Source organism: Schistocerca gregaria, chromosome 4 (genome assembly GCF_023897955.1).
Source record: "Schistocerca gregaria isolate iqSchGreg1 chromosome 4, iqSchGreg1.2, whole genome shotgun sequence".
NCBI classification, from domain to species: Eukaryota; Metazoa; Arthropoda; class Insecta; order Orthoptera; family Acrididae; genus Schistocerca; species Schistocerca gregaria.
In genome coordinates, this window is record NC_064923.1 from 562,041,603 (window position 1) to 562,061,430 (window position 19,828).

The 19,828-nt window shown below is 37.5% G+C and overlaps 1 protein-coding gene across 1 annotated transcript in view; it reads right to left on the reverse strand.

Moving 5' to 3' along the window:
* Positions 1 to 371: 371 nt before the first annotated feature.
* The window catches only part of LOC126267953 (phytanoyl-CoA dioxygenase domain-containing protein 1 homolog), a 64,791-nt gene continuing 45,334 nt past the window's right edge, over positions 372 to 19,828 (reverse strand). Inside the window, exons 3-5 of the mRNA XM_049973287.1 lie at positions 11,746 to 12,010; positions 5,819 to 6,064; positions 372 to 1,044 (exon numbers count right to left, since the gene is read on the reverse strand). Coding sequence (XP_049829244.1) covers positions 851 to 1,044; positions 5,819 to 6,064; positions 11,746 to 12,010 — 705 coding nt within the window. The 3' untranslated portion in view covers positions 372 to 850. The remainder of the gene's footprint in view (positions 1,045 to 5,818; positions 6,065 to 11,745; positions 12,011 to 19,828) is intronic.

Here is a 19,828-nt window from a genome sequence, read left to right on the forward strand (position 1 = left end):
CAAATCAATACTGTACAGGGACGATGAAGAAAAAGAGACCAAAAACAGATTGTATAAATAATCTCAACATCAAATTGAAATGATTTAAAGAAACTATAGCCAATCCAAATAAGGAATATCAGTTGAGAATTTGAGTCTCACTCCTCTCGAATATGACTCCTTTATTTTTACTTCTGCACCATTTTACTTGGGCCATAGAAATAATAACCAATATGTCCTATGATAAATCTAAACTGTTCTTCAGTTTCTACTTTGTTCATCCTAATAATTTTTCTGAATTGATACAATTATCAATTATCTAAGGTCCTGAATTTAAAAAATGAGAGAACACACAGTGTAGAAATAGAGAGAAAGCACATAATTATAGTACATTTAAAACCACTCAGATCTTAATTCTTTATTAAAATAAAAGTTTGTTAAATAACAAATATACAGAAAAGTTTGCACCTGAGATCACTTACACAGATGAAAGATACACAGCCATTCATATCAAATGGAATTTTGCATTTAATTGTTGAGTCATACCAGATGGCATGTCTTGCAGTAATTCCTTTCTTTACATAGACAAACATAAGGTATTGCTCTGGATCATCAGCATTCATCAACTATAACAACAATATCAGAGTTCCATTGTGTCTACAAAATAATTGAATAAAGTTATTTGAGTCCATTAAGAAGATGACTAATAGCAAAGCCCAAAACAAAATTATTACACCTGGTTCTCATTTTACAACATCCACAATTTCTAGGAAGAACAGTGGTTGCTGGTGGGAGAAATGAGCACAATACTTGGATTTTGCTCGGGAGACTTCTTTTGTCACAGTAAGTGTCATCATTCTTCAACCAGTGTCTAGACGTCTGAGACTGGTGCACTTTTGTATAAGGCAGGGAAGTTATATCCTTCTTTCAACTGCAGCCAGTTCTCAGGTGAATATTTTGCTCTTTTTTTGTCAAATACGTGGAATGTATATGCATGGCGAGGATGCTGGGATTTGTTGTGCTCACTTTTGTGAACAACCTGCCCATGGATCAGCACACATGTTCCTGTGAAAAGAAGAACATTATCCATTGTACACATACAATATGAATGAAGGCAGAACAGAGGAAACAGTTGAAATATTTTATCAAGTTGATTTTCATGAATGAATTCTCTGCATGCACAGTAAAAGTGACCAAATTAGTACTGAATGTCTGCTGTTAACTAGAATAGATCTTGAAAGCCAAAATATATGCACTCATGTGACATTAAATTGGAGGTAATGCTTATCAAACTGCTAACTTTTTTCCTCTTTATATTGTTATCCACTTGAAGACAGAGACCTGAGAAAATTCCATTTGCTAATGCTTTGGCACAATTTTAGAGGACAAATCATTGCTTAAATATTTTTAAACAAATGGTGTAATAGGAATACTATGTGATGTCTGAGACTGTTCATCTCCTAGACATCTTAGATGCAGACACATATCAATCTTAGCTTTATTACATGTGAAGTTGTTTATGAACTTTGACAGAAATAGCCTAATTAAGATTACACAGGAACAAAAAGTTAAGCTTTCAAAATCCATCACAAAAACTAAATTTAGCTGTCTTTGCTGTCAAACTAATGCTGCAGCCAATGGCCACAGTACATTTTTTGTTGTGTTATTTTCATTTGTGGATTCTTTACAACACAAAATTACTGAATGTGACTTGATGGTTCTAGGGTATGTGTGAGACTAAACATTGACAGATCCATGTTCCAGATCCCACACTGTAATTAAAATTTTCTGGGACTAACCATAGCTTTTATTTCTGGTAATGCTTTCTATGTGTGAGAAATGCAGTTTTTTCCATAAGCCATATTAAACAATAAGTATCTCTATTACTGTCTGCATAGACTGATTCACAGGTTTGAGGAAGCCAATGGACCACTACCGACACAGCAATGCTGCTGTATGTTTCCACATAACATTTTCATATAATTCTGTTCAAGAATGAAAATCTTCTAAAATAAAATTGGATGTTAACATCAAATTGTTATAGTGACCAATGACCATGAAGTTTATGAACATACTTAAAATAATAAGAAAGGTATACATACCCGTACAATTAGCCAAAAATAATCAATATCAGTCTTTGGCCGTCTAAAACTATAAGTGCAATGCAATATGTGTTGTAATGAGAACTTTTACCTCTTGTAAATGTGCATCATTTACTGTATTATAATTTTTCATACGTTTTTGTGGAAACTGCAACAAAGCAGGTGGATCTTCCCAGTTGTTATGTTTTTTCTTCCCTCCTCCCCTCCCGAATTACGAATATTTTTTTTCAAATTCTGTGTATTCTTGAATACAAACATTGTAAGAAAAGACAGATTGCTACATACTGTAAAGAAAATGCATCAAGTTTCAGACAGGCACAATTAAAAGACACTTCCATAAAGCTTCTGGATGTGTGTGCTGTCCTTAGGTTAGTTAGGTTTAAGTAGTTCTAAGTCTAGGGGACTGATGACTTCTAGAACACAAAAACACACACACACAACTGCTAACTCTAGCATTTCAGGCCGGAGTGCATTCTGGCCCAAGATACTTGAGTTGGCTATTGTATGTGCATGAGATGTGCTTTGTGTGTGTGTGTGTGTGTGTGTGTGTGTGTGTGTGTGTGTGTGTGTGTGTGTTACTGATGAAGGCTGTACCCAAAAGATTCATGTAAGTGTCTTTTAGTTGTTCCTGTCTGCAACTTGACATGTCTTCTTTATGGTAAGTAGCAATCTGTCTTTTTCTACATTGCTGATATTCCTACCTGGAGTTTCCATTGTTTGATTATCTTAAATACTGTAATTTATATGGCATATTAATTTTACTGTCTATTACTTTCTTTTGCTTACTTAAAGTCCATATGTGTGTCAATTACGAAATATCAGTAATTTTAGATTTTATTATCTTGTTCATAAGTAAACATATACCAGATCACAACCTTCTTGATTAAGTAGATGAGAAACCCATATAAATAAATCAAGATTCCCTGCAGCGAACAATGAAAATAAGTTAGCAACACCTGCATTCAATTAATTTAAGAATAATTAAGATTCTTAGTTAAGACATTGTTACTTAAATAGAATCCCATATTTTTAGGTAAGCTAACCAGCTTAATTCAATAGAAATTATTATAGACAGGAAAGTCATTTTTATAAATGAATCTGCCTCTACTATTCAGTTACTCAGAAGTGCAAACCTTTCATTGTAATTTATGAAAACTGATAAAAAAATAGTTAACATCAGTTTCGTAACTTCGTTTTCATATTGATATGACTGTTAGACGCCAAAGGAAATTATTTAAGAACTTTATTCAGTGACTGTGTTAATTACACATGTATCAAACAAAGGAAAATCCAGGATGGAATATAACAATATATGAAAAGGATGGTTGTTTCTCATCATACAGTGGACATGCTGAGTCGCAGAAAGGCACAACAAAAACACTGTCGGAAAACTAACTTTCCAACAGTCTTTTTGTTGTGCCTTTCTGTGACTCAGCATCTCCACTTTAAGGTGAGTAGCAACTATGCTTTTCAAATATAATTATACAAGTATGTCACATGTCACCCCTATGAACCCTGGACCTTTCCATCAGTGGGGAGGCTGGCGTGTCTCAGCGATACGGGTAACTATACCGTAGGTGCACCACAATGGAGGGGTATCTATTGAGAAGCCAGACAAATGTATGGTTTCTAAAGAGAGGCAGCAACATTTTCAGTAGTTACAGGAACAACAGTCTGGATGATTGACTGATCTGGCCTTGTAACATCAACCAAAACAGTCTTGCTGTGCTGGTACTGCGAACAACTGAAACTGCAACCGTAATTTTTCCTGAGGTCATGCCGCTCTACTGTATGTTAAATGATGATGTAATCCTCTTAGGTAAAATATTCCAGAGGTAAAATAGTCCCCCATTTGGATCTCCGGGTAGGGACTTATCAGGAGGATGTCATCAGGAGAAACAAAACTGGTGTTCCTACAGATCTGAGCGTGGAATGTCAGATCCCTTAATTGGGCAGGTAGTTTAGAAAATTTAAAAAGGGAAATGGATAGGTTACAGTAAGATATAGTGGGAATTTGTGAAGTTCGGTGGGAGGAGGAACAGGACTTCTGGTCAGATGAATGCAGTGTTATAAATACGAAATCAAATAGGGGTAACACAGGAGTAGCTTTAATAATGAGTAAAAAAATAGGAATGTGGATAAGCTACTACGAACAGCATAGTGAATGCATGATTGTTGCCAAGATAGACATGAAGCCACACCCACCACAATAGTAGAAGTATATATGCCAACTAGCTCTACAGATGATGAGACTGAGGAAATGTATGATGATGAGATAAAAGAAATTATTCAGATAGTGAATGGAACCGAAAACTTGATTATGATGGGGGGAGGGGGGGGGGGGGGGGGAGGTGCAGTAATTCAATAGTAGGAAAAGGAAGAGAAGGAAAAGTAGTAGGTGAATATGAACTGGGGGAATGGAATAAAGGGGAAGCCAACTAGTAGAATTTTGCACAGAGGATAATTCAGTCATAGCTAGCACTTGGTTTAAGAATCATTAGTGAAGACTGTATACATGGAAGAGACCTGGAGACACTGGAATGTTACAGATTGATTACATAATGGTTGGATAGAGATTTAGGAACCAGATTTTAAATAGTAAGATATTGCCAAGGACAGATGTGGACTCTGACCACAACCTATTGGTTATGAACTGTAGATTAAAACTGAAGAAACTGCAAAAAGGCAGCAATTTATGGAGATGGCACCTGGATAAACTGAAAGAACCAGATGTTGTAGAGCTTCGGAGATGTGGTGCTAGAGAAGAATACAGAAGTTTAAATGGGCATATTAAGTAACTAATCAGGATGTACAGAATCAAATTGGGGAAGACAGAAATTTACGGCACAACTTGACTAAAAGAAGGTATTGGTCAACAGGGTACTCAAGAAATCACCAGTTTGATAAAATAAATTAAAAATTATAGAGGGAGCCCATGGCATGAGGCCAGTAAGCACAATCAAATAATGTAGGCTGTAGTAGTTATGTAGAGATGAACAGGCTTGCACAGGGCCGACTAGCATAGGGAGCTGCATCAGTCTTCAGACTGAAGGCCACAACAACTAAAAACAGAAAGAGTAACTGCTGTACAGTGAACAGAGATGTAGAAAGGATACTATTGAATAGTATCTTTTTCCATGTGAAATAAGACATACTTGCATTGTAGTAATGTAGTTTGCATATAAATCAGTAAGACAGATGATTTATCAGTAAAATCCTATGTTAAACAATAATTATCTTTAATTTTCTACTTTGTATACACTTGAAGTATCCAAGAAGTAACTCAAGCAAGACTTTGCTTTGCATAAGGATGCCTAGAAGTTTGTCACTGGTGTTACCAAATAACTATTGAGAGTGTTTCATAATTCTGAGTTAAGCATGCAGATATAAAAGTAAGACACGTGCCTCATCCTTGGAATGCACATGACTAACAACTGGGCGTACAGTTTTTGAGTATTTATTGTTTTATTCCTCTACTTATAAGAATGAAGAGAATCATACTCCACATTTTCTTCTTTCCGTTTTATGAAATGTCGGGTCAGCTTACTTTTATTTAAATTACCATAGCACAAGTTTGGTCTTTGCTTTGACATAATTATATCATTTTTTCTAGAAATAATGGTTTATAATTAGTTTCTGGTAATTTTATGCTAAAAATTGCTTCATCTGAGGTAAAGATGACATTATTAGGATATTTAAAAAGTGAGTAGACAGAACTGGTAACTACAGAACCATACCTTTACGGACTGGTACAGGTTGAAATATTGATGACTGATACAGGGGAGCTGGCGCTGTGAAAATTAACAGCTCATCTGAATTTGGATCAGGATTTCGTATGAGACGTCTGTGTACTCCACTGCGATGTGATCCAGGTGCAAACCACAGACAACCATTTTCCACTGTAGCATCATCAAGAGCAAACCAAAACCCCACAAGCTCAGTAGGTTCAGTGTGAAGGAATGTTGCATCCTGGTGTGCTACAACTTAAAGAAAAAAAAAATTTCTTAGCTGGAAATGTGACATAACAATTGCATAAGAATTTTTCATTTAATTCACTAGCAATTATTTGAATGTAGTACAATAACTCTTAGTAACTAATAATTGTGGTTCAGAGCTAACACAAATACAAACAAAAATAAATCTTGAAATTTAAAATGTTCAGAAACTTAAACATATGATAGACAAATATGAATTCAATTCATGAAATGCCTAAATTATTACCTTCAGGAGGTTTAACATTCAGCAATGCTGACAGATATGCATAAAAATATCAGAGATGAAGGTAAAGATTTCAAAGAGAGTAGGTCAAAGATAGTACATTAGTAACTAAGCTGTCATCTCCAGTTAATAGATAGCAAACAGAGGTTGACAACAAGAGGGGAAGATGGATCAGAGGAAGGACAAAAGAATACCAAGTGAAAAGAATTGTGCAATTTTAGGGTAAAAAGTTTTAAAAATGAAGATGATAGCATGAACAAGAAGGAAAAAAGAGAAAAGAAATGAAGAAAAAATGAAAGCAGGCGAAGCACTTATAGAGGAGAAGAGGGAATGAGCAAATCAAATTCCCATGTCTGGAGTTAAGGTCACAAGATCCATGTGTCTGTGTAATGTATCTGGGATTCATGATCTTATGTCAGGCTGTGGAGAGTGCTCAGCAATTGTAGAATGGACATCCTCAAAACAAATAGTATATTTTTGTCCAACCATATGTCCTGCCACTTTGATGGCAGGTGTGTAGTGAACATATATTTTCTGGCAAATCATATGAGTAATATGGTATGCGGCCCTACTTTTAATGTTGTTTGTTTTCACTTGTGGTATGGTTGATAGGTAGTAGTAGGCAGGTGTGTGAGTTAAATCATACAACGGGAACAATTGCAGTGTTAGGAAACTTGAGGTAGATACTTTGCTCTGGAATGTTATATGGCTGTACAAGGATGTTTTGAAGGTTAGGAGGTTGGTGGAAGGTGTCAGTGAGTTATGTGGGCAATATAATGTGGAGAGGTTATCTCATTTCAGAGCTTGTCTGAGGAAGTTGGATCTGTGGTTGATTAATTGGCTGAGATGACCAAAGTCTGAATGGTTTCCAGTGACAAAGGGGTTGTGTGTGACTCTTTTAAGCAGGTGCTATGTTGGTTGAGGATAGGGGGATTTTTATGCATATGTAGATTAATAGTTATGACAGAGGAAACACTAGGAAAGGGTAATCATTTAGATGTTGATGAATTTGGTGTTGGAAGAGATATGTTTCCCATGGATACCTAGTTATTCTGATTTTTTTTTTTTACTTTAATTGCATGTATTGACTGGAACACATTCTCTGAATTTCTGAAAGTAGTAGTACTGTTGTCAAAAGACTGTCTTCAACTTTAACAGAAACCAGACCGCAGTAATATGAGTCAAAGAACATGAGAGGGAGACAACAGTTGAAAATTGAGTGAGAGAGGTTTGTAGCCTAACCCTCCCTGTTATTCAATCTGTACATTCAGCAAGCAGTAAAGGGAACTGAAAAGAAATTTGTAAAGGGAACTTAATTACAGAAACAAGAAATAAAAACTTAGAAGTTAGCAGATGAATTCATAATTCTGTCAGAGAAGGCCAAGGAGTTTTAAGATCAGTTGAATCAAATGTATAGTGCACTGAAATGACAGCAAAAGTAAATGCAAAGTAAAATGCTGTAATCATCTTAAATCACATGATACTGAGGAAATTATGTTAGAAAATGAGACACTAACAGTAGATGAAGTTTGCTATTCAAGAATGAAATCTTCACTCTGCAGCAGAGTATCCACTGATATGAAACTACCTGGCACATAAAAATTTTGCACCAAAATGAGACTTGAACTCGAGACCTTTGCCTTTTGGAGTTGAGTGTGCTGCTGACTGAGTTTCCCAAGCATGACTCATGACCTGCTCTCACAGCTTTTCTTCCACCAGTCCCTCATTTCCTGCTTTCCAAACTTCACAGAAGCTCTCCTTCAAGTTTTGCTATTGTCGTAGCAAAATAACTGATGATGGCTGAAGCAGAGAAAATTTTAAATGTAGACTGTGGCTGTAGCATGAAAAGCAGTTCTAAAAAAGAGAACTGTTTTAACATGTAATATGAAAAAGTTCAAAGAAAGGCAGCACATTTTGTATTATCGCGAAATATGGGAGAGGGTGTCACAGTTAATGATACAGGACTTGGGGTGGACATCATTAAAAGAAAGGCGTTTTTCGTTGCGACGGAATCTTCTCACAAAATTCCAATCACCAACTTTCTCCTCCAAATGCGAAAATATTTTGTTGACACCAACTTACATAGGGAGGAACGATCACCAAGATAAAATAAGGGAAATCAGAGCTCGTATGGAAAGATATAGGTGTTCATTCTTCCCGCGCGCTATACAAGGATTGGAATAATAGAGAATTGTGAAAGTGGTTCAATGAACCCTCTGCCAGGCACTTAAATGTGATTTGCAGAGTATCCATGTAGATGTAGATGAAGATGTAGATGTAGATGAATTTAAGTGTTTTGTAAAAGTATTTGTGTGTAGTGCAGTCTCATACAGAAGTAAAATCTGAATGATACACAATGCAGTAAGTATGCTCATGTGGATGTAGTCTGGAATATTTACAGCAGTGGTGCAGATATGAAAAATGGGTAGAATATCCTGGGGTGCTGCATGATGGTTCAAATGGTTCAAATGTCTCTTAGCACTATGGGACTCAACTGCTGTGGTCATTAGTCCCCTAGAACTTAGAACTACTTAAACCTAACTAACCTAAGGACATCACCCACATCCATGCCCGAGGTAGGATTCGAACCTGCGACCGTAGTAGTCGCACAGTTCCGGACTGCGCGCCTAGAACCGCAAGACCACCGCGGCTGGCTGCTACATGAAATCAGTATGTCAGACAGAAAGCAACAACAACTGTGTCATTCCTTCCTTTCGCCATTATATTTCTTTTTTTACGATAATTGTTCTTTGTTTACTTTTCTATTCCCCCATTCCATCAAATCTGAATTAGAATTAGCAGATGTTTTTTTACTCTAATGAGATCTTTGACCTACTAGTCCTCTTGATGCCTCTGAAGGCTAGAAACATTGTTATTTTTTATGTGTTTCTCCCAACAGAAACTTAATAACAGACAAGTGACATAAAAAACATACAAAGACAAAGGAAAGTTTTAGAAGGGCAGGAAAAGGTGATTTTAATTGTTAAACATGAGAGAGTCAGTCAGCTGGTAACAAATGAAATAGACAATGGGAACTGTCCACTGCTATTTTAGTGTAGCTCTGGCTCGTGCTGTTATAGTTGTTGCTGAACAAGTGATTCTTTCCTGTTTCACAGAATTAACTTGTATTTTTTAAATTTGAACCTTTGAATCTAGTTGTATAACATTTGCGCTTGTTAACCTTAATTATTATTTTGTGATATCTGGAATTTCTCATATTTCCTTTATAGTTCTATCTGCCTTTGAAGAGTGAAAGTAATACTTTTAGATTAGGAATTCTGTTTTAGTCCAGCCTATTTTATCATCACTTGTTACACACAGATAATATATTTTTTATGTCAAATTGTTGATAAACTGTGCTCCAGTACTCTAACATAAGAGAATTATTCACCAAACTTACATAGCAAAAGTCAGGTGAATATTTGGACCAGGCGATATGCAAAGAAGTGAAGAAAGCCGTGCCTAAAGTTAACCATAGATTAAATGAGAAAATTTTGAAATACTGCCACAAGAAGTGTTGAATGTCTTAAAACAACTGATCATCATTTTGCTCCAGTACTATCATTTGTCATATTTTGTTGTGTATTTACTATTTCCAGACTTGTAGAAAACAAAATCTTTCTAGTGAGGACTTAAGAACTTAGCTGTGGCACTGCAAGAGAAAAGAAAATCAACTTATTCCTCTGATGAAAATTAAATTTCATATAATTTAAAAGGGAAGAAATGAGTGTAGTCTCTCAATGTTGTGCATCATATCACATGTATACCTTGCATCAGTCTCACTCTTAACTTTTTAAGTATTATTTTTTCCTCTGTTCGCTTTCCAATATTTCTTTTCTCTTTCTTTCTGACTATATTGCTCAATTCTCACAAAAATAACTTCATTTAACTGCTTCCTACTGAAGTTACATTTTTAAAACTATCTACTCTTGTATGTTATGTGACGTGAATTGTTTGATCACACCCATATTAAAATTATAAGTTCCCTATTTTGAACGTCTGTAAAGGATATTTTATATGACATTGAAATCTATTGCAGCTTTATATATATATATATATATATATATATATATATATATATATATATATATATATATGTGAAACTTTCTAAGCCATCAGATTCATCTCTTGAACAGTCTCACAGCTGATGAAAACGAAATTCATTTGCTTAACAGCTATTTACAGAAGGTTTGTATTTTCTTATTTGCTGTGATAGCAGCCAAGCTGCTTCTTTAGTGCTGTTACTCTGCATGAGAGTCACACATGATCTACATGATTTTACTGTAATGTAAAATAATCTCCCACAAAGGCCTCCCTATTTCCATATTAAGTACTTTACCTCTTCATATTAAATGCTTGCTTTACAGTCTTCACAGTGCAAAAGCATTGCACTAGTAAGAGGGCTTTCATTTGCTGGCATAGGGAAACAAAATTCGCAATGAGAATGCAGTAGATGGTACACTGTATACACTGGAAAAACTTTATAGTATTTTCACTAGGCACACATTACAACAATAAAAATACAGAAGTACACATGACAATATTATGAGAAGGAAAGTTGCCACTCACCATATAGCAGAGATGCTGAGTGGCAGATAGGCACAACAAAAAGATTTTCACACTTCAATCTTTCATCCAGTGGCCTTTGTCAACAATACACACACACACACACACACACACACACACACACACACACATGCACACATGACAGTCTTGTGAGATGTAAATGTTAATGTAGTTGTGAGCATGCCAGTTACCAGTATGAGTACCAATGTATTTAGGTATTTTGTATGTGGGAACCATTATTTCCTCAACAGAGTTGTTTTCTGCAAAATATGGGTTGAAAATTTACTTATTCAAACTACCTGTTGTTATGTGGTTCATTTTGAATTCCCCACCATTCTCTTTTCATGCCCTTTTTCTGTTATCCTACTACCACAAGATTTCTCATATGAAGGTTAGTCTCGAATGCAAAGCTCCTCTTGCTAATTTTTCCTTTCATTTTATCATTGCCTTTTGTTCAGTGTATGTCAGGATTTTCTACTATCTTTTGGTGTCCTTGTAACTATTTTCACTACATTTTTCTTTCATATTTCATAGGCTTGATCATTTCATACATATCTTTACATATCTACAACGATTTGTTGGCTGTTACTGACAACCAGTCTCCAATCAAGAATGTTTAACTGCAGGAGTTTTGATAGTTTGTGAAATAAAGTCTGTTGATTCATTAGTTTGCATGCAGATGTTAATCAGTTTGTATATTTTTAAAATTTGTTAGTGAGTGAGAACTTTTCTTCAGTGATTTCTCATTACATTGCTGGAAATGGAGGAATGCTAAATTGCTTTTATGGTGTACAGCTGAGAAGACAAACATTTGAAATCATTTCTGATTTTTCAAATTTACTGAATTTAAACAATATTTAAATTCTTTTTTTCAACTCACCTTCACTACCAACACCAGGGTTCTTATAAATGTACATACTTTGCACAATAACAGGTTCTGAAAAACCTAGCTGCCAACATGTTTCTTTCACTTTATTGCTGAAAGTGTACTTCTCAAATGTTGGATGCAGTAAATGGAGAGCATGTCCAACTTTATTCAGGGAGACTTTTGCATCCACTAGCAGTTTTCCAGACTCATCAACAGCCCCATTTTCAAAGAAATAACTCACTTTATCTGAACTTTCTAGGAAGTACTTATCTTTATTCTGAAACAGATAAACAAATACTTTCATTCTATAGTTAATTTTAGAATATGTAATTCCTTAAATGTTTAGAACATATATAAAATAACACACTTTTACACAGCTTCCAGCTATTTGCCATTTTGATGCTCATATTAGTGTGAAGAATTACAGTAAGCATTTGATCTATTATTTGGAACTAGAGAAATAAATTAGAAGTTGTCTTACTATCTTGACAGATGGCAAAAGCTCCTTTATCACACACAGATTGGTGTCAAATTGCAGCCCCTGTACCTGAGACTCCCTCAACAGGAACAGTGAGGATGGGAGAAATTGGGAAATATGTTAAAACTTTCTACATCTACATGTCACCATACAGTATGTGGTGGAGACACCCCATGTACCACTTCCCTCCCCTTTTCTGTTCCCATCTTGAAAGGTGTGTAGAAATTACAATTGTTGGTAGTCTTCTAAGTGAGCTCATATTTTGCCTTCATGATCTTTTTGCGAGATATGTATAGGAGAATGTAGTATATTGATTGATTCTTCCCGACTCTTTTAGAAACATACTATCTCAGAATTTTGACAGTAAACTTCTTTGTGATCCACATTGTCTCTCTTGTAGCACCTACCATTGAAGTTTGATGAGCATTGCTGTGATGCTTTCATGCTTACCAAATGAATCTGTGGCAACACTCTTCTTGGATATTTCTTGTTGCTCCATTGATCCTATATGGTAATGTTCATAGACTGAAAAGCAATACTCAGTAATTTGTAAATTTTTGTAAGTAATCTCCTTCATGGCCAGGCTACTCTTCTTGAGGATTTGTCCAATGACTCTCACCTTTCCCACAATTAGTTACATGTGGTTACTCCACTTTAAATCACTCTTATGTGACAACTCGGACAGCAAGAGGAAGTTATTACAACAGTGCATATTGGATCCATACTTGCCTTCCGCACCACTTATAGTGCTGCGAGCTGCAGGTGGTTACCTCAAGACAAACACTCAATAGAAGCCACATCCTCAAGGCAATAGCTGCATCACCTGGTGGGATCCCATGGCTGAACTGCCTGATAAAAGTATGAAAGGCAGTTCTTGTTTGTTCTCCATATGATCTGCATATTACGCCAGTGGCCCTGTGATGACAACTACTGCCTTGGACGAAGACTACTCTTGGACTTTGTGATTCTTTACTTCTTGTTAATCATTTGTAATTCTAGTGAATATGGAATATGTGACTGTCTCCAGTAATTGTTTAGCAATCATGTAATTAAACTATTTTTGCAGAGTACGTTACATATGGCAGCAAGTGTTGATCTGCAGCAGACCTTCCTGCCTTTCACTCCAGTTTTCTAACATTGCAACTTTTTTTTATATACATCATCATCTGCAAAACAGCCTCGTGGAGCTTATGACATTATTCACTAGATAATTTTTATATTTTGTCAGCTGTAATAGTTCTGTAACACTCCCTTGTGGCAAGTCAGAAGCTACTTTTATGTCTGAAAATTTCTCTTGGTTAAAATTACATACTGTGTTCTTTTAGCATTCAAATCCTAAACCCAGTCACAGAGCTGGTCCAATGTTCCTTACACTCATATTTTGTTTATTAGATGACATTTCAGAATTGTATCAAACACTTTCTGAAAGTCAAGGAATATATTAACCTGGGTGCTGGTATTGACTGCTTTCTGTATTTTGAGAATGGAGAGAGTGAGGTGGATTTCACAAAACCATTGCTTGTGGAAGCCAATTGTTCCTACTTAGCAGATTTTTGTCTCCTGAAAGGTCATAATATATTAACACAAAACTCTACAATAGATTGACATCAGTGGAATAGGTTGTGTAAGTGTGTGTATTTGTTTGATGACTTCTTGAAAAGAAGAATAATCTGTAATTTTCTTCAGTCACTAAGGTTCCTTCAGTCCCCCACTGATATATGACAGACTAGTGGTAGGAGTAAGTTCTTTCAAACTCTATGTAGAGTGTGGTGACACAAACCACCACAGAGGAGCAACATGTATTCCTACATCTTCACACTGATGACTCATACACATGAATACAAAGCTTTATCATAAGAGACTTTTTGTTGTCTCTGTCTGCAACTCAATGTGTCATCTTTACAGGTAGCCTTTCCAATAAAATAAGGTACCGTACATAAGAACACAGATCGTGCAGAATTATTGTTTTCTCTGCATGTGGTGAGTCATGCCGAGGGATGATGCATATCTTCAGAATGGGATGGCAATTGCAGCAGCTTTGCAAGAGGAAATAGTTGGTTGGGTATGAAAGTATAGGTTCCAAGGATCATCTACATCTGTTGATGAGGCACAGAAGTGCTGAGATGATATATAAATATTTTGGACTGTGGTTATTACATGGTGTAAAGAGACAAATGAAATCTTTTATTAATATTCATTCTGTGTTGAGAAGCTGTGTTGGGTTGTTGTGATTCACAGAGATTACTGATGTGGTAAGTTCAATATGGACATGTTTGTTGTCAATATACAGTTTATTAACCCAAATGGATGTTGGATGTCCTTTAAAAGAATTAGAATATTCTACTCATGATATGTCATGGTTTGTTCTTTAAAAGGAGTTATAACTGTGATTCTGAGCTTCTTAATTACAATAATAATACAATTGGGGAAGATATACAGCATAATCTTTCAAAAGTTCATGGTCAAGAATACAAAAACTGTGTTAAATCAAAGTGCAATGGAACACCTCAAGAGACATTTAAATACCCTATCAGATCCAGTAGCCTTTCCTCTCTTGGGTGTTTTTAGATGATTTTTTACCACATGCTCATGTATCTCAATATCTGACAGTTTGGTGTTTATGTGGCAGTTGAAATGAGGGACTGCTTTGTGGTCTTCCTCAGTGCAACAGTTTAGGAAAATTGAATTTAGTATTTTGATCTTCTCTCTGTCATCCTCCATTTTGATACCAGTAAAGAAGTAGCACAAAAATCACTCAAGAGCCTGTGTCAAGAAAGAGACAATATGATATTCAAATTGCTTATGCACTTACTCTTTTGCTTTACTCACCAATCTAGGTGAAGGAACAATCAGTGGGAAGGCTTGAAATTTTTTTCACTTGTCAGATATGTTGTCAAGACTTTGAAGTCAGTAAGAGGCCAATTCACTTATCTCTATTTTATTTGAACTTTTCTTCATGAGTAATTTTTCCTAGCACTTGTATTTTCACTATCAGGTCTAAATAAAGAGATTTTTGAAATTAAATTATGTCTTTGTGCAGTCTCTGGTATTCATAACAAAAGACAAATATTTTACGTTAAAGAATTGTGAGACAAATACAAATGTAGGGTATCATCTGACCAGGAATCTTCAATGTACAAAGATCACACAAGCAAAAGAACCAAGCAAGATGGTTGCAACCTGAGTGATTAAGAACAATTAAATCATAATTTAGGGGCCTAGTGGTAAAGCATGCGTCTGGAAACAGAGGTCATGGATTTGAATTCCAGAGAAACCACAGAAATTTTTTACTCTGCTTTCAACCTATCCTTCACTTCTCAATGATGTTATGATTCACCAGGAATGGCATGTAGTTCAGATTTCATATTAATCTGTCAATCCCTTTCCCCAGTAGGATTATGGGGTCAGTTAGGGATATGCAAGTTGCTGAAATGGCGTCCAATTGGAAGACTTACAACTGGCCATTGAACCCCATAAATTTTTTTATTGTCGATAGTTGACATTAAATTTTGAACTGTGCAGTATAACATACTTAGACACAAAATCAGGAACTTATTGCAGTGAACATAACTAACCTGAATACAGTAAGTTGTGGCAGCTGAAATATTAACACTGAGCTTTTTCTACTTTGCTTGCAATCACTATCATGAATGTTATGAGCAGCACATTGATTTACTAGACTTGACCTAATTAAGATGGTATTCTCAAAGCTTTCTTTGATCACTCAGTGTCACTGGTTGATTATGTGAAGAAGGGGAAGGGGGTGGACATTTGGGTTGATCTAGAGCCTGGACAGGAGTACAGCAAGGCCTTATGAGGAGATGAATGCTGCAGAAGATAAATGTAAAAATGAAAAGGAGAAGACACAAGTTTAAGTTTAGACTGGATGGATGGTGATTATCTTGGAGGTTCAGCTCATGTCTATGTAATTTGAAAACCGAGATATTAGGAGGAAGTGTCTAAATAATTTGACATATTAAATGAGCACAGAAGCCCTCATTGTTATATTCAATGCCATTCTCAGCATCGAGCATGCAGATTGTTTGTAGTCAAGCCCTCTTACTGATATGGTGGTGAAGGCACATGATTCTGGAGATCTGTCAAAATCTACTTGTGTTAAAGTCATTGACATTTAATCATGACTTTTTTATCCATAAAACACAGACCTTGGACCTGTTCTACTGGCCAACTGATGTGCACAGGACAGTATGAGGAGTGATCTTTCATCATGGGACATGTGCTTAGCAAGTTGTCAGTCCTCCAGCTGTTATTGTCACTAGATGAATTCTGGTGACATTGTTGGTTCCTTGTTGAAGCATCACCTCATCTGGCCTCATGAGGCTGAGTGGAACCTGTTCCAGACCTCCATACCCCCCAAAAAAATCTGCGGAGGACTCGAACCTGGGTCCTTTTGCACAGGAGGCAGTGACGCTAATCATTTGGCTATGATGGCATACACACAGAAATTAATTTTGACCTTAAGTTCTACAGTTTGGCACAGATGGTTGACAAGGCAATGTTATGGGCTCGAGTCTCAGTCCAATGCACTGTCTGAATCTGCCTGGCAGTTTCCAGTTTCTTAAGTGCTACTATGACCACAAAAAACCTGTCAACAAACATGAATGGTCTCTGGCAAAATTGACAGCATCCTGTACTATTTAACTGAACACGCTGCGGACTAGAAAAGATCTGAATACTTGTTTCCTCTATCAGGTTGTTTGGAATCTGTTGTGTCAATGCCAGATTCCCCCAAGATGCCTATGCTGACGACATTTGTCACCTCTCTACTGTTGTATGGTTATATGAGGAGTATTTAATGTATCTTTAACACATAGGATACATAAGGTTACTAAATATTTTTATAACCAAGGCCTAAAAGCAAATATCATAAAATGACAGTTACTGTAGTTCCCAGCAGGCAACTCATGCCACAGATTTGCAGGATCTATTTGTGGAATTTTGTTTAGAGACAATGAAGACTATCTGCACTTTGATTGCAATCTTCAGTGGGAAAACGATTTAACTATGTGTGCAGGAAAATAAGCAGTGCATTGTTTTTGCTTAGCCAACTATCTAAAATTGTGTGTAATGAAACACTACAAACAGTGTTCTATGTTTATAAGTTATGGAATTGAGCTGTGTGGTTGTGCTGCTGACGTGCAGTTGAAGAGAATACTGGTGCCACAGTACTGGCTGATATGTAATTTGGGATAAGAGAGACCTGTTGCGATGCCCTTATCAAGAATAAATATCTCACTACACTCATTGTGTGAGTGTACCCTTATCAAGAATAAATATCTCACTACACTCATTGTGTGAGTGTGTGTGTGTGTGTGTATATATATATATATATCAAGCGGGAAAGTGCTGGTAGACAGGCACAATAAAATAACACACAAACACACACACAAAATTTCTAGCTTTCACAACCGACGGTTGCTTCTTCAGGAAAGAGGGAAGGAGAGGGAAAGACGAAAGGATGTGGGTTTTAAGGGAGAGGGTAAGGAGTCGTTCCAATCCCGGGAGCAGAGAGACTTACCTTTGGGGGAAAAAAGGACAGGTGTACACTCGCGCACACACACACACACACACACACACACACACACACACACACACACACACACACACACACACAAGCAGACATTTGTAAAGGCAAAGAGTTCGGACAGAGATGTCAGTAGAGGCAGAAGTACAGAGGCAAAGAAGTTGTTGAAAGACAGGAGATGTATGAGTGGCGGAAACTTTAAATTAGTGGAGGTTGAGGTCTGGCGGATATCGAGTAGAGAGGATATACTGAAGGGCAAGTTCCCATCTCCAGAGTTCCGACATGTTGGTGTTAGTGGGAAGTATCCAGATAACTCGGTTGATGTAACACTGTGCCAAGATGTGCTGGCCGTGCACCAAGGCATGTTTAGCCACAGGGTGATCCTCATTACCAACAAACACTGTCTGCCTGTGTCCATTCATGCAAATGGACAGTTTGTTGCTGGTCATTCCCACATAGAAAGCTTCACAGTGTAGGCAGGTCAGTTGGTAAATCACGTGGGTGCTTTCACATGTGGCTCTGCCTTTGTTCGTGTACACCTTACGGGTTACAGGACTGGAGTAGGTGGTGGTGGGAGGGTGCATGGTACAGGTTTTATACCGGGGGCAGTTACAAGGGTAGGAGCCAGAGGGTAGGGAAGGTGGTTTGGGCTTTTCATAGGGATGAACTAAGAGGTTACGAAGGTTAGGTGGACGGCGGAAAGGCACTCTTGGTGGAGTGGGGAGGATTTCATGAAGGGCAGGATTTGAGGAAGTCGTATCCCTGCTTGAGAGCCACATTCAGAGTCTGATCCAGTCCCAGAAAGTATCCTGTCACAAGTGGGGCACTTTTGGGGTTCTTCTGTGGGAGGTTCTGGGTTTGAGGGGATGAGGAAGTGGCTCTGGCTATTTGCTTCTGTACCAGGTCAGGAGGGTAGTTGCGGGATGCGAAAGCTGTTTTCAGGTTGTTGGTGTAATGGTTCAAGGATTCCGGACTGGAGCAGATTCATTTGCCACTAAGACCTAGGCTGTAGGGAAGGGAGCATTTAATATGGAATGGGTGGCAGCTGTCATAATGGAGGTACTGTTGCTTGTTGGTGGGTTTGATGTGGACGGACGTGTGAAGCTGGCCATTGGACAGATAGAGGTCAACGTCAAGGAAAGTGGCATGGGTTTCGGAGTAGGACCAGGTGAATATGATGGAACCAAAGGAGTTGAGGTTGGAGAGGAAATTCTGGAGTTCTTCTTCAGTGTGAGTCCAGATCATGAAGGTGTCATCAATAAATCTGTACCAAACTTTGGGTTGGCAGGCCTGGGTAACCAAGAAGGCTTCCTCTAAGCGACCCATGAATAAGTTGGCGTACAAGGGGGCCATCCTGGTACCCATGGATGTTTCCTTTAATTGTTGGTATTTCTGGCCTTCAAAAGTGAAGAAGTTGTGGGTCAGGATGAAGCTGGCTAAGGTAATGAGGAAAGAGGTTTTAGGTAGGGTGGCAGGTGATCGGCGTGAAAGGAAGTGCTCCATTGCAGCGAGGCCCTGGACGTGTGGAATATTTGAGTATAAGGAAGTGGCATCAATGGTAACAAGGATGGTTTCTGGGGGTAACAAATTGGGTAAGGATTCCGGGCACTCGAGAAAGTGGTTGGTGTCCTTGATGAAGGATGGGAGACTGCATGTAATGGATTGAAGGTGTTGATCTACGTAGGCAGAGATACGTTCTGTGGGGGCTTGGTAACCAGCTACAATGGGGCAGCGGGGATGATTGGGTTTGTAAATTTTAGGAAGAAGGTGGGAGGTAGGTTTACGGGGTGTCTGTGGGGTCAGGAGGTTGATGGAGTCAGGTGAAAGGTTTTGAAGGGGGCCTAAGGTTCTGAGGATTCCTTGAAGCTCCACCTGGACATCAGGAATGGGATTACCATTACCATTTCCCCCTAAGGTAAGTCTTTCCATTCCCGGGATTGGAATGACTCCTTACCCTCTCCCTTCAAACCCACATCCTTTCATCTTTCCTTCTCCTTCCCTCTTTCCTGACGAAGCAACTGCTGGTTGCGAAAGCTCAAAATTTTGTGTGTGTGTTTGTGTGTATTTTTATT